At 42.7% G+C, this 15,615-nt stretch overlaps 1 protein-coding gene across 1 annotated transcript; it reads right to left on the bottom strand.

Annotated features, from left to right (window-relative positions):
• Positions 1-645: 645 nt before the first annotated feature.
• On the bottom strand, positions 646-15,459 carry WHAMM (WASP homolog associated with actin, golgi membranes and microtubules). Its single transcript, XM_042804158.1, has 10 exons — positions 14,845-15,459; positions 11,393-11,566; positions 9,903-10,053; positions 9,234-9,403; positions 8,416-8,581; positions 7,263-7,450; positions 5,693-5,779; positions 5,513-5,608; positions 4,673-5,144; positions 646-1,944 (listed from the first exon to the last, which is right to left on the bottom strand). The coding sequence occupies exons 1-10, from the start codon at positions 15,382-15,384 to the stop codon at positions 1,658-1,660; spliced, it is 2,331 nt and encodes a 776-aa protein (XP_042660092.1). The 5' UTR covers positions 15,385-15,459; the 3' UTR covers positions 646-1,657.
• Between the last annotated feature and the right edge of the window lie 156 nt (positions 15,460-15,615).

Raw genomic sequence — 15,615 nt, forward strand, 5'->3', positions numbered from 1 at the left:
CCTGCCCAGGACGTCCTTGGGGAAGAGATCTCCACTCTTAAAGGACCAGATTTTGTCCCAGTTCCAGTCTACGGGAAGCATTCAGCATTTGGGATGTTGAAACCTGAACGTGCAACAGATCCTCCCGCATGGCCCCGGTTCAGCATGGCCGGGGGCAGGTAGGGTGGTGTGGGCACAGAGCTGCACCATGCCCCCTGCTCCCCTCTGCAGATACCGTGTCATGGGGCTTCAGTAAGAACTGACCTGTGCTGCTGCTTTTGTCTCCATTTGGTTTGACGGCAGTGGACAAAAAAAAAGGTGTGTTTTTTTTCTGACTTCCAAATAGCAGTAGGTGCTGAAATGATAAAAAATGAACCCCCAGCTGCTGCTTCTCACATGAAGACTGTTGCATATATATTTACTGTGCTGATTAAACAGATCTGCTACTCTACAGTAAAACAGGGAATTAAAGCACTATATCTGCAATTTTGTTTCCAAATTACAATTCAAAAGTATTTGAGAAAATAAGGGCATTTACATATACCGCTAGTGAGAGAGCACAGTTGCTGTATGGCTGCCACTTGCTATCAAAAAACAGAGTACCATGGTGTAAGTAATGCTTTACATCACAGCTGTATCCTAAAATGACAGCACTGAATCCACTTCTGTCAGGATATATTTTTATTAAGGGTCAGTATAAACTCCAAAAGAAACTTTGAAGCATTTTTGTCACTATCTACCCAAAATAGAAACAGTCTCTAAATTGAATGTAGCTGAATTTTTAAATAGTCAGGTTCCAGGCACAATGTAAGTATCTGCCATTTATAAGGCTATCGGGTAATTTAAATTCATGAATAGCTATAAACATGTATTGATGTTCTCAGGGGAGAAATGCAGCTCTGTATTACAGGGCTAGATCCCAGAAAATTTTATATACAATATTTTGGCTCTTTCTTTCATGCCAACAGTTCATTATAAATGTAGATGTACAAAAAACATTTAGCATCCAAAAATCTATGTATTTAAGTTTCCAGATAAAAAGTTATCAGTAACTGCTACTGTAGTGTTCATTTAAAACTTGATACTAATTTTGCCAATCAGCATTATCAAGTCCATTCATGAGTGCATACTTTATAATATAATGATAAATGGAGTATCCATGTAGTTATCTGAGTGTAAGCTGTATTAGATGAGGAAAATGTTACAGAATCTGGACAATGGAGGTAGCAATGACAGGTTCTAGATTATGCTAAGTTTTCTGGTCTGCCTCCATCACCACGGATTTGGTTCTACTTTTAGCTGACAAAACAGATTTTCAGTTAGTTTTTCACTCCTTAAACTTTGTTGTGATAGCATTACCTACTGTGTTGTAATAACCTCAATAATGTATGTTTCAATCCAGCATTTTAGCTGTCTTCAGATGTGGTGAAAACTCTACGTGGTTGAGCCAGAAATAATTAATGCAAGCATAATTTTGAGTATGATTTTTCATGCAAAAATAAGAATCTGCAGCTTCTATAGAAAATCAACAGGATCCTTTTACTTTACAAGACATTTTAGACTATGAGAAGAATACACACAATCACACCTTTGTTTCATTTTGGAAGGGACGGTCTTCTACAATGTGCAAAATGAGACACACACTGTTCCAGTCAGTAATTCTGTTACTCTGTATTGGTTAGCTGTCCCATTCTCCATTATTCTGATCATTGTTCTCCTCTTCTTCAGAGTCAGCAGACATTTTCTTAATTCTCTGGATGACTGCTTTAATGCTTCTCTCTAGTTCATTAGTGGATCCTTTACTGACATCTTTCTCTGGATCTCGATTCACTTTTCTTAGTTTAACTCCTTGCCTTATGGCAGAGAGGATGTTCTCTTTTACAGAGGCATATGGATTTGGCTGTTCCACTTTGCGAAGATGAACTTCACCACGCTTTAGAGAAGCCAAAACCTCATCCATGGAACCTGCAACAGTTAGATCTGTTGTTACCAGAGGAAAGAACAAGACAACCACGCTTAGAGGTATAAAACCCTACCCAAGTGTTCAGGGTTCTTCCTTTCATCTTTGCTAGAGACAGGAAAATGAACGGCCTATTCTGGCACAGACTCTTTCAAGATTCTGCTACAGCAGGCTCTGGAACTGCTTTCAAAAAGCAGTTAGAGCTTTTATATCTTGAATTGAGAATCCAATGCCTCTTCAAGATTATACAAGGTTGTGCTCTAAGGAACAAATTATACACAAAGGAGGATGCTTCTTTTTCATTACAACTTTACGGGCTTTCAAAAAAACTTAACTGAACCAAAAAATCTCTTGTATTCTGTATTACAAAACAATCTACCATTCCTCCTAGCTTGCTCAGATGCCTGCTGAGACTGTCAATTGTGGTTTTGCTCAGCCAAGAGAAAAATGAAAGGATTTGAGTAGAAGGGCTTGAAACTGCACCACTGAAGTCAGTGGGAGCCAGATCAGGCCCTAAGCAGGCAGGCAGGCAGCTCTTTTCTGTATGGACTTAAAAAATAATTCCCATTTTACAACATGATTTAAATCTCAGGCGTATGTTTCTGAACTTAAGACCATAAAGGACACCATACTGAGAGAGCCTCCACTAGTTCTCTTGCTACACACTGTAATTTGCCTTTTACTCTTTCTGTTGGATTCTTTGTTGCTAGCTTCAGACTGTCAGACAGGGAGGCATTTTCCCTGGACAGCAGTCGACTCCTACAGCCATAGGTCCAGACCATCTGTGCCTCACAGCCAGAAGTATTTTTGCCATGCGCAGTGCACATAAGGTTATGTGACTAACATCAAACACTTGAAATGTTACATTCAGCTTAAATCCTGTGGTACCTTCAGAGACTGAGATGCCAAAAAAAGGATAAAGCAAAGATCCACCAGGTTGTCTTACAAAGCCTTCAAGTAAGAAAGTCTTAAGTCTATTAATCAAATGGGCTGCCCGGTAAAAGACTAGTCAGACTAAAAAATTATGAAAGAAGCTCCCCTTGGAAAGTATGTTAACACATTACAGACAGTATTTTCAACACCAGAATATGAACCTCTCCTGACTTTTCATGTACAAAGACATGAATAGCCCATGTGTAACTAAAACCAACCTGTTTACAAAACTGTTTCAATAAGTTCCTGTGACAGTATTTTATCAATATTACAGCAATTAACATGCTGGTTTTCTTCATGAAATAGGTGTAAACAACCAATCAGATCTCTCCAATAAACTAAAAAGGATTTTTCTTATCCAAAAATAATGAAAGGACACCAATGTTAGGCTGTGAATGGTAGCAAATATTAGCTTCTAGCAAGACTGTTCCAGTAACAGACTACTCTGGTTTACAACTCCTGTTACTAATCAACGCTTCTTAAGAGTATCTGTGGTAGAGTTATCCCACAGACCTCCCAGTCTGAAGTCCATGCACTGATCCAATGGATGCACAGTAGTTTGTCATGGAAACTCAACTGCGTCTCAGCCCTTCAGCTGCTTGTACTTCCCCACACCTTGGAAGAACTGAAAATGCTGTACTTTCCTTCGTATTTCTGCCCGCAGTTTGCCTCTTAACTGAGAGGATACAAAGGCTGCTTAGATGTATTGTGAGTAGTCTGAAAAGGAAAAGGAATGTACCACATTTAAAGACATGCTTCACTGCCTTCCAACTTAGATCAATCTCCCTGACATAGTCAAAATATCTGCTTGCTTTAGCGATAAAAATAAGCCTGTTAGCAGGATGTAACCAGTGCAGCCTTGGGAGGCTGCTGAGCTCTATTCTCATTCAAACTACTGTTTCAATTGCCTTCAATTACACCTGCATGATCTTGCTAACAAAAGAGAGGTGTAACAGAGCAGAATTTTTGCCCTAGGAATGTTAGTATGCCAAAGCTATCCATCTGCCTTTAAAATCCTGGTTGAATTCTGCATGAATTCTCTTAAGAAACATTTATTTAGAAACCAAGCAAACTGTAAGTGGACACAGGCTGTGCATACCTTAGAAATGCAAGCAGCCCACCTGCTAGCTTTGTAGTACATAAATCATGAACACTGAGTGTAGCCTTAGTACAACCACAAATTTACCCACTGTGGTCTTCTGACTGGACAGGTGATTCATCCTCAATCAAAATACCACATTCGGTTCCAAAGTTGTGGTAAGAATAAACCTAGTAATAAAAAGATGCTTCTCACCAAACAAAATTAATAAACTTCCTCACTCTGGAATTTATCCTGACACCTTCCTACTGATTATAGCAGTGGAATTTTCAGTGTCAGAAGAAATGCACATCCTGAATTAAGATCCCCACAGAGCCAGCAGTGCTATGATTAAGCATGGTTTAAACTAACTTGCAAGGCTATACTTAATAAATGGAGCATTGCATCAGAGATTCAAGTTCAAATGTCCTAAAAGATTGTCCTGTCCCATTTGACAGGACTTCCCCAAAAACACTGAATCACACACACTAAGCATCAGGACTGTGAAGTGTATCAAACAGGATACACACATCATTGCTACTCATTTATCATCCTGAGATATGGTCAGTGTTATTGTATGTGGTTTCTTAGACTAAGCTTTCCAAGAGCTTCATTCTCTTGATCAAGACTGCACACTATTCCTGTCCAGAACCAAAAGGAGGGAGAACAGAAAAATACAGGAAACAAACAAAATAAACACTAGTAAATGTGAGCCTTCTTACCTATGTAATTATTTATAGATCCCCTGGATGTGTCATCCTGTTTGTGCAGTGCAGGGCTTTCTGTGGGGCTATTGGAGCTAAGGGGACGTGGTTTATCTGTTGTTGATGTTGTCTTTAACTGGAGAGGTAAGGGGGGAGGTGGGGGAGGAGGGGGTAGAGGAGGAGGGGGTGGAGGAGGTGGTGGTGGTGGCAAGGATGGAGAGACCATCAACCCCCCACTGTGCTTTTGCTGCTCTGTGTCACCATCAGTAACCAAAATCTGGACAGGGATATCTGCTGGGGTATTTTGATGTGAAGCTTTTGATTCTTTGGCTTCTACTAGCAGCATGCTCTTTGGCTGCTCTGGAGCTGCCCTTACTCTTGACAAAGGTGGAGGGGACAGTACTGCAGCCTGCTGAGTGATGCTTTGTGGCAACCTGGGACTGAGAGGCTGGGGACGAGACGTTTTCAGAACAACATGAGCTGGACACTTCTGAAAAACAGATCATAAGGCAGGAGGTCACATCTCCATCGGACTGGTCAAAACATCAACCCTAAAGAGACAAAAAGCCAGAGTGCAGACCTGTTGCATTCACCCATTCAAGCAGAAAATTCAACCCTTAACAGATTTGAAATTAATATCAATGTATTTCTTTCAAAGCCATTTCCTCACTTGTATTCTTTGCAATAAGTTCTGTACCTGGAAACAATACCCTTAGTGGATTTAATCCTCCTGACTCATTACATACAATTCTATTTTAGGCTATCCAGCCTCTGATTTGGACTTTGCTCACATGTGAGCTACAGCTCTAATATTGTGTTTTGACACTATTTACGACTACTCTAGGTCACAGTACTTGCCTCCCTGAACGTTTTCAGCCTCTCCAGTGTTTTCTGACGTTCCTGGCTTATCCAAGCTTTTTTCTTTTTCTCCTCCTCTTTTTGCTTGTCTCTCTTCTGCATTAAAACACAAGTGAGTGAGCCTTAGCATGTGGAAACAAGCAGCTGCCAGATTCTCCAAGGCTGCTATTCAGTACTCACTATCTGTATGCTGTGATGTTGCTGGAAGTGTTTTTTGCTCTCTTCTGCCTGTTGCAGTCTCTGCCGATGGCGTGCTTCACATTGGTCCTGGTGGAACAGCAAAATTCATGCAACCATTGGTTAGTTCACATTCCCTGCGCACCATCTGTGCCATTAACTCCTGCGCACAAGCCACTAAACAGTGACCAAGGCTGAGTTCTTGGCTGTGCCAAGAAGGATTGGCTAAGCTCAACTAGTGGCACATGTGAGGCCCTGGTAAGTAAGGTAAAGTCTGTGGGACTCCCTCATGGCTAAAGTCAATAGGATCTTTTGTTCTCCTAACTAGTGACAGTGTTATCCATGCTGTAGAGGAAATATACCCAGATCTGAACTGATCCCTCTCTCTTATGCTTAGGTTAAAAAAAAAAAAAAAAACAAAGAGAAGAAAGGAAAGGAAAAGAAAAGGCAGAAACAACCTCTGAATAAATTTCACCCAGGTACCAGCTGGAGGAAAGGGCTGCAAAGACACAAGGAAGAAGGCAAGAGGGAAGCTAGCAAAGCATTACAAAAATACAAGGCTACTTTCCCCCATTCCTTATTTGCCATAGCTCACAAGTACAAAAGCCAGGGAAGCAAAGGTATGGGAAGCACAATGAATGCCTAACAGGGATACCTTCTGTTAGTAACAAGTGCCGCAGAGAAGCTGCAGGCTTCAGTATTTTCTCTGGGAGTCGCTATTTGTCACTGTACAGAGGGAGATTATCCACACGGTTGGGTAAGCATTTGCGAATCATCTGGCATTTGGCTTTAGTGTTATATAACCAATAGACAGCAATTTAGTGAATGAAAACAGAAGCAAAGGAAGTGTTTGCTGAGGAAGCAGTTGCAAGCAAAAGACAATGATGGCTCACAAAACATTTCCAATGTCATTCCCATTTTGTTCAGACTAGTGAGGCGTAAAAATCCAGGCAGACTGGAGCTTAAACTCTGCTCCCTGCCTCAGCAGGACTGTGCAGGTGTAACTAAGCTCAGTTCACTGGGAAGATTCATGAGAGTTAACTCCGACCTTGCTTTTGTCTTCCTAGTGTTCTACTCTGAATGGGAAACAAAGGGCAAAGCTGCCCTTTGCACTAAACTGAGAGGTAAAGAGAGAGAAACACAGCAGTTAAATTTTCCCCTCCCGCCCATTCAAAGGCAAAGTGTCACTGTGCAGTTGCTCTGTCACTGCAGCTTCCTTCATTGCAGGCCAGGTTTCCTCCTGTACTGCAGCTGCTTTGTAAAAGGCTGCCAGGGCAGAGCTCCAGCTGGCCACAGCAGGGCTCTGGTAAGGTTTAGCTGAGAGGGGAACACCTCCTCAGTCACCCATGGAAGTTTGTGCTCTCTTCATAAGCTAGAGAGGCACTTGCACTACACAGCGGAATGTAAAGCTGGCTTAAAATCACATTGTCCCTCTTTCTGTTCGGAGGCCTAGGCACCGAGTCACATATCATCTTGTATGCTCCACCCAAAGCTTCCCTGGTTGCTTCCTGTCCATCCCTTGTGAGTCAAGACATCAGCTAAAGAAAATGCACATCTCCAGGACTGCATTTACTTTTTTGTTCCTGAGGTAGGCTCTCCTCGCACAGACAGTCCCACGCTTTGTCTCCAACTGCTTAGTCTTCTGCCTCAGCATCGTCATTTCTGACAAGTTAGCGTAATGTTGTCCCATTGTCTGTTCAATGACCTTGAGCTCCTCAGGATTTTCACATGTATCATAGTAAACAACTTCATCCTGTTTCTCTAAAAAGGCATTTGGCATTTTTTTAAAAACCCAAAAATTGCCACAGTTATTTAAACATTTAAAGAACTGATTACATTTTAAAAGCCATTGAAGGCAGTGAGTTAGTTATTAGAAAGTGCAACACTCCAGAGCCGAGCTTGGTCCTTCAAAATCTTACGCAAACATGTCATGTTACACACAGGGGTGCTTTGCAGGATCAAATTTATGCTGTTAGCATTTGTTGTTATTTAGCTTCCTCTTTCAAATGTCTCTCCGTGCTTTAACTCCTACTTCCACCAAGTGGAGTTTTCCTGGAAACCTGAAGACTGTTCTGATCAACGCTGGGCGACTTCTTTTACTATTTACCAGGTTTTAATTATGGAACAAGCAGGAGCAATGCTTACTTCACAGTGTACACAGTAATAGAGAATTCATAAGCACAAATAAGCATAAATAAGACTATGCCTAATTTGGTGATAAACATGTTATGAAGAGACACTTAAACTGGAATACAGCAGTACTCAAGTATCATCTAGCTATAATGACCTCTTTTTATCATTACAGGATGCATTTTTTGTAATTTCTACATGTTAAATTACAACAGATTTGTGATGAGTTTCAGGACCCATTTCAGCAGGTCACAACATCCGGAGTTTCTATGAGTACATCTTGTAACTACGAGAGCAGTTAAGTACTTTCAGTGTAAGTTATTCCGTATGCTAAACTAGTGCATGCACATATCACAGCTCCTGTCAGGATGAGCTACCAGTGTGGCTTTTTTTTAAGCTTGTGTTATCAAATTAGTGTCTAATTAGTCAGAAGACAAAATATCAGATGGTGCCACAGCATCAATGTTTTCCGGTGGTGCTTTCTACTATTGAGACCTGAGCAGTGATAGTCATCCTTTTTTTTTTTTAAGTGAAAACAGAGCAGGCTCTATCATTCCTGTGTCTTGAATATGTGCTTAAATACTTGTTTTTCTCACCTTTAATCTGTCTCCTTAAAGTGTCCAACTGTACAATAAGCAGCATCTCTTCATGTTTCAATACTTCAAGCTGTACATTATATAATTCCAGCTGCGTTTCATAATACTGTATCTCCAGCTCCTCCACTACAGTTAAGTTCTCTTCTTGTTCACTGAGGTTCTCCATCTGTATAGCCCCAAACAGAAAATAAAAAGCATTAATAACAAAATACGCACGCATAAAACATGCATGGATGCACAAATACCTGTACAGAGCCTGGCCTAACTGGCAGCTGCTTAGGTGCTTTGGCATGGAAACTCCAGAACATTAGAAATGGCTTGGAGCAGAAGCTCAGAGACCCTTGTTAACCTAAAGCGTAATTTTACCTTAAGTCTACCAAGTCTATAACCTGCACAAATAATACTGCTTCAGAAAATAATTAGATACAGTGCAGTACACTACTCTTGGAAAGAAAAATATCAGGTACTCCTAGCAGCAGTTAGATGGCATCAAATCGAGAAGATCAGAAGACAAATTAAATAAGTATCTTTATTTTGCAGTGTCCTCTTAAAAGAGCATCTGGTCTTTATTTCCCTAAAACTAACAATTTCAAAGGCTAGTATCACAAATGCTAACATGCATCTTAACATTTGCTAAGTGTCCTCATATGTGCAGGAACAATTTTAAAAAAACTTTTTTCACAACTTAAAACTATGTTGAAAACCCAAGCTGTTTCATAGTCAAAGAATGTGAAGGTGTACTCCCATGTCCACTACAGCAGGTTTTGATCAGCCCTTCACCAAACAGTAACAGAAAAGGAGGCTTTTCAAGGTCTCACATTTTTCTGAATGCCAGCTCTCTTCTGTTTCAGGCACAACTCTCTTGCTCTCAGATGCTGAAGGGTTTCTTTAGCTAACATACATTTAAGGTTTTCTAGTCGTGGCAGAGCTGATGTCCAGGTGGTTTTACCAAATCTCTCCTGATCTTGTTCCATCTGTTTGTGCATTGCTGCAGATTAAAACATTGCAATAAGATAGAAATGCAGTGTACTAATAGCCCTTGTGTGTTTCTACAATAGCTGCAGTACTAAAAATGCTGATGTTATTAAACAATTTCTGAAGCTTCTTTATAAATTGCAAGACTAAAAGGTTGAATTTATGATTTCATATATGTAAGTAAAATACTCCATTGTACCATGGAAATATGCCTTAACAGTAATGCAGCAACCTACTCAGTTAACAGGCTTGCATATCAAGCGTTACAAGCGAAAAGCGTGCATGGCTTTTGTTCAGAGGTTTGCAGCTGTAAGTCTCAGGCCTTGATAATGTTTGTGTACAAGCCAAATTCAAGTTGTAAACCAAACTGGTTAAAAGATAGAAATCTTAAGTGAATAAAATGCTTCTTTCTTAAGCTGGACACTTATCCTAACCTCAGAGTTTGCAGCGAGAGCTCTCAGTCGCCAAAGTCAAGTATTTACACAACCTTTTATGTAAATCATTCTGATTACCTGACAGAGCCTTTACAGTTTCCTTGAAGTAGTTCACAGTGATATCCTGAATGGAGCACACAGCATTCTCAGCTCGCTTAGTCCATTCTTCAGCATCTTTCTGCAAAGCTGCTACTCTTTTAGGGCCCAAATTATCATACTGCAAAGATTTCTACAAGGAGACAAAATTCTCAGTTACCAACTGGTTACCAGAGTGGTGCAGCCTGCATTATGCTATAAAGACATTCCAAGCAAGGCAGAGCATGGCAACAAATACGACCTTCCCCTCACAAAGTGAATCACTGCTCATGCCTATGTATTGCCTTGTTCCTCATTCTCTAGGGTAACTCAGAACTTTTGTTCCCCAATCATGACTTCACACGTAACTCTGGATCAATTTATTTCGTAAAATATTTTTAAACTATCATCTTAAAAATCATGTCCAACACAAACATGGTTTTAGTTGTTACTAAAAGTAACTCAAAACCACTCTTCTACGTGCAATGTTCTCTTCTATTTTTCCCTCATGTGTTGACAGCACATTGTACTGTCAGGTTCTCCAATTTGGCAGTACTTTCACACAGGATCCAGGATTTTGAAAAGAAATGTAAAAGTATTTTCAAGTCCACAAAGTGTACATGGGTACAAGACTAGTACTCAAATATTTTTTTTAAAGAATTAGTTATCAAATGAGCCTAAATATCCCTTAAAGGTTTTGTTAATACAAACTGTTTCATTCAGTCTAATTTCCAATTTTCAGTACATCATACTGGATATTTTATCTTCACAGATTTAGACCTTCAGTATCCAAGAACCTTTGTCTAAATTTAAAACTGTTCTGCTCTTTTCAAGAACATGAACAGTGCACTTTAACAGACTATTTAAGGAAAAATCAAAATAATAGATGGCTGTCTTTTCCAGGGAAATCATAGCTTTCAGTATGTGCTTCCAGTTTGAGATGCACATGAAATTAAATGAACACAGTGACAACTGACATGTTTTAATCCATACTTTTAGCAGGTTGTAGCAGCAATAGAAAACTGCTTTGTGTGGCAAAGTCTCCTCCGCCTTCTGTTCTACCACCACAACTGAGTTAATCTGGTGCATCAGCATTGCTGGGGGATGTTCTCAATGTCACAAACTAATCCTGCTGAAGGTGGCACAATGAAGGCTACTTAGATCTCTGTAAATTCAGCCTACCAGAGAGTAAACCCCAGTGAGCTGGAGCTTGGGGATGTTTTCCTTTTAATTCTTCAAAACAGACGGAAGTGGGACACTAGTTGGAAGACAGCTGCAGTTCTATCCAAGCCAATACCATGAACTCTGAGATCCTCCCCATGGTTCTGTCCTAACTCTGAATTTCTCAGTCATGTTCGGTGGCTTGGCAGGGGAAAAAAAAGCAGGTACAGAAAGAACAAGGGAACGTGAAGTGATTTGAGTCTAAACTGCTCCAAGAGTAGCTGATGCCCTACTATGTTACTTGGCCTTTCACTCTGTAAATGCAGACATACCAGGATTTCCAGTTTGTACAGTGTCGCCAGCTCTCGCATATCCCTGAAGGGCTGCAGTAAATACTGGTAGAATTGTGTTGCCATGGTGACCAAATCCTGATAAGCTTCGTCTTCTTCTTCATAAACCTTCATCAAAGCCACCATTGTGTCAGCATTTTTATGTTGCTGAAGAACCTAGTGGGATAAAAGGTAAATCAGACTTAGCTGCTTTGCATTCGTGTGTGCTGCTGACAAGGTCTGGTGGAAAGGACTTGCCGTCTGTCAGTCTACGAACAGGCAAGACTTCCCACTACACAGGAGGTGTTCGCCAGGCATGCAGCAGTCACCCCTAGCTGGAAATATCTTTAACACCACGCTGCTAAAGGCACTAATTGCTGCATATTGCATTGGAACACTGCAAGGAGAATCATGCCTAGGGCTTCCACCACAGAAATTCTAGCAGCTATGTGCAGATGACTTCATGTTGCTTTTTATAAACACATATGGGAAACTGGGGAAGTCTGTGTACTGGAAGGATAAGTAAGGTATTCTTAAACCAGCTCTTGCATTGCTTCCACAACTACTAAATGACTGCTAATATGAGTTTCTGGATCCAGAATTTCTGACTTCGGGCATAGAAAAATCAGATTGCCATTTAAAAATAAGAATTCAGAAACAGATTTCTACACCTGATATACCCTGCAGTTAAATTCCTTTAACATTTGTATATTTTATAATAGTTCATTCTAATATCAGTTCTATTGATATTTCACTTTGTAACTTGTAATTCTTTCATGGAACAACTGCCTTTCTGATACACATCCTTATTTAAGGTGTTTATTTGCTTCTATAGGAAAATACAAAGTTGGAAACTTCCCCTCAATTGCATTTGTTTACTGGCACAAATCAAAGCTTCAAAGATTTTTCTTTGGCAGCAGCTACCAGAGACCATGGCATGTTCTATGTGCCAGGACAGAGTGAGACAACAGAGAGAACACAACTAAGCTCCACTGAGAAACACAGACCTGCTTGGAAAGCCAGTGTTTGCTCTACAGCTCTGTAAGGAGGGAAGGGAATAGGGGCTGTTTGGTGCTACAATAATGAGAAAACATAAGCTTGGTTGTGTTGCAACTGAAAAGCACTGAAATTAAACCATCACCTTTACTCTCGCTGGCTCAGTCTGGGTAAGACAACAGGAGCAAAGTTCTGAACTGTGGAGGCATTTCCCCAAGGGAAGTCTGTGGAAGTCAGTTCAAGGGCATCTCCCACCCATCCTACCCATCCTCCCTCCAGGCCGGCACAGGCAGGACCAGGGAACAAGAGGATCTGAACTGCAACATTTCTGGTAATCCCAGAAGTCCTGTGGCCCCTTAGGCTTGCCCAGGAGCTCATAGTAGCTCAGACACAGTCCTAGGGGGCCCACCTGCAGCAACCTGAGTCTCCTTTTTCTCCGCTATTAAAGCCAAATAGAAACATAATAGTTCACTTCCTGGTTCCCGAACTCAAAGCAAGTAGTGAGGGTCATGCTGCTCCTGGCGAATGTTTACAGTAAGTAGAGGGGAAGTATTAGTGAAATTTTAAAGTCAACTCATGAGACAATTATTCATTACAAAGCTCTGAGGTGGGAAGGCACACAACATTTTGTCAGTTTTAAAATAAAATCCTTGCTTTTACACACTGATGCTATTTTCAGAGACTTCTGGTTCATCATTAGCCCAAGTGACTCCTCTGGTTGTTGTAACAGTACTGTTCTTGTTTTGGTTTTTTTTTTTTTTTTTTCTTTTTCTGTCTTTGAACACATATGCAAAAATTCACACAATACTACTCTCTTCCATTTTGTACTGGTATCTTCTGCATGCTTCAAAATTAATTTCTTGCTCCATAGGGTAAAGTACTTGAGAAGAACATGGATGTAAAAAGGATAGAAGGATGCTCTGATACTTAAGGCTACTTTAGGGACAGAAGAAGCAGGTTTTATTTCTTAAATCTTGCCTAACTTGGACTAGACTGCACTATAATGAATTTATGTTCCTGTTAAGCCTGCAACTACAACACTCTAAAAGCACACTTAGCCATACCTAAAATATAGTTGGAAATAGCAGAGTAATTGGCACTGAGTTATGCTTAACCACCAAACCCCAAACTGCTGCATGGCTGTACATGCTCGTGCTGCCTGCGAAAGAGCATGGTGGCTAGAATGTATTTCTAACCGGGCCATGAACTCTTATAGTCAGTTACAGAAATCATAACTTTTATATACAACACTGTACATGAAATTCATGTAAACTAAAGTTGTCTTTTTAAAAACAGTGTCTTTCAGAAACAGTAATGTTGTTACAGCTGTTAAATACTGAAATAGGAAACAGAAGGCTAAAGCCAACTGTCTTAACTTTACTTCAAAGCATGATCATTTTCATAAAATACTTTTTGGTTTACTTTGCCAGGAAATGGACTGCAAACAGATACTGCAAGAAAACTATAGCAGCAGCACACTTGTGAGCTTAAAGTATCCATAACTCTTGTTTTTACACACCAATGTCTTAATTGCAACCATGTTACTAGATACCATCCTTTAAATTCATGCTTACTACAAGAGAAAAAAAAGACATCAAGGAACACATCTATGGTAATAAAGGGAAAAAGGGGTAACATAATCATAAATTCATACAATCATTAGGCCAGAATTTGACACCTGAAAAACCTAACACAATTTCTCCAACTACAAAACAGCTATTTGGCACAGATCCACGGCTAAGTTTGGTTTTAATACAAAAACCTGAGAATCCCCCAGTTATAGTCATTACTGCTATCAGGCAGCCTGAGACCCTCATAGGGAGGTCAGAAGATTACCGTATGATTGTACTCTCCCTTTCGGTCACCTATTGCACAACACTGCTGGATATTTTTAGCAATGTGTTTTTGTAGGAGCGCTTGCAGCTTAAGTGCCCAAATGTCTTATGTTGACTGCCCACCCGGATCTGGCTTATTCCCCACTTAATAAAGTAGCACTTACAAGGACTGATGACACTCAGTACTTGAAAAAGTTGACCTTGCAGTTTCCAGACAACCAAAGAAGTGTTTGTGTAAGCATTAATCTGAACGTTGGACAATACAATGAGCAAGATGGCATTAGCGAGTTGGCCACCCTTGCCCACATTACCCAAAACGTGAGTCTGACCCGAGTGACTGAAGCTCTTGCAGCAGAGGCTGCCAACCTCAGACATTCCACTCCTAAGTGAGCGAGAGGTGCTAAAGACGAGGCTCGGCCAGGTGCACTCGCCAGCTGTGCCGCAGCACAATACAGTGGCGGCGATTCTACACATTGGGAAACGCTTTTCTGCCTGCCGAGAGAGCAGGGGGTGGCCCCGCAGCACCCCTACCCCGCACCCTCCGGGGCAGCCCCGGGGGAGCAGGCCCAGGCCGGGGGCGCTTGCTGGCCCCTCCGCCCCCCCGCCCGGCCCCGGCGCCCGTACCCGCCGCAGGGCCTCCTTGGCCCGGGCCAGGTGGCCGCGCAAGGCCCTCCCGCGGAGCTCGTGGAGGCTCTCGAAGTACTCGTCGTCGCGGCGGCGGTCGGCGGCGAAGAGGGCGTCCAGCACCACCCGGCCGCCGCAGAGCTCCAGGGCCCAGCCCAGGTAGAGCTCCAGCTGCCGGCACAGCTCCTGCACCTCGGCCTCCCCTGGCGCCGCGCCGCCGGGGAACAACACTGCCCAGAGCCCGCCGGCGGCGGCGGCGCCGGGCAGCGCGGGCGGCAGAGCGGGGAAGGCGGGCTCCAGGCGCGGACAGACGGCCGCCAGCTGCCGGTGGACGCCGCGCAGGGCCGGCGCCGAGAAGAGGCCGGCCCAGCTCTGCGGGGCCTGCCCCGCCGCCTCCGCCCGGCCGTGGCAGGTCACGGCGAACGCGCCCTCCACGCCGTTCCAGCCCACGAGGAAGCGGAGCCGCGGCGTCCGGAGCTCGGCGAAGGCGTTGTCGCGCACGGCCACCCAGCCCTCCAGGCTATCCGGCTGCGGGTCCATGATGGCGGCGGCCGCGTAACCCCCGCGGAGCGAAACAGAAACCGTCACGCCTCGAGGGCGCCGCGCGCGCCCGGCGAGGGGGGCGGGCCCCTCCAGCCGCCAACTCGCGGACCTATTGGCGGGCGTCGTCTGGGGGCGGGGACAGGGGGGAGGGCCCGCGGGGTGGGCGGGGACGGGGCTGGCGGCCCTCACGTAGCTGATAAGGAAATGAGTGATAAAGTTTAAAGAGTG

Source organism: Tyto alba, unplaced genomic scaffold (genome assembly GCF_018691265.1).
Source record: "Tyto alba isolate M040663 unplaced genomic scaffold, T.alba_DEE_v4.0 Super-Scaffold_41, whole genome shotgun sequence".
NCBI classification, from domain to species: domain Eukaryota; kingdom Metazoa; phylum Chordata; class Aves; order Strigiformes; family Tytonidae; genus Tyto; species Tyto alba.

Bases quoted from the DNA above. Each gene is read 5' to 3' on its own strand.
- WHAMM (XM_042804158.1), bottom strand. From the start codon at position 15,384: ATGGACCCGCAGCCGGATAGCCTGGAGGGCTGGGTGGCCGTGCGCGAC. The intron at 5,609-5,692 runs GTGAGTACTGAA...GTTTTAATGCAG, and splicing joins AACATCACAGCATACAGATA to AAGAGAGACAAGCAAAAAGA. The intron at 5,145-5,512 runs GCAAGTACTGTG...TCTGTTTTTCAG, and splicing joins GGCTGAAAACGTTCAGGGAG to AAGTGTCCAGCTCATGTTGT.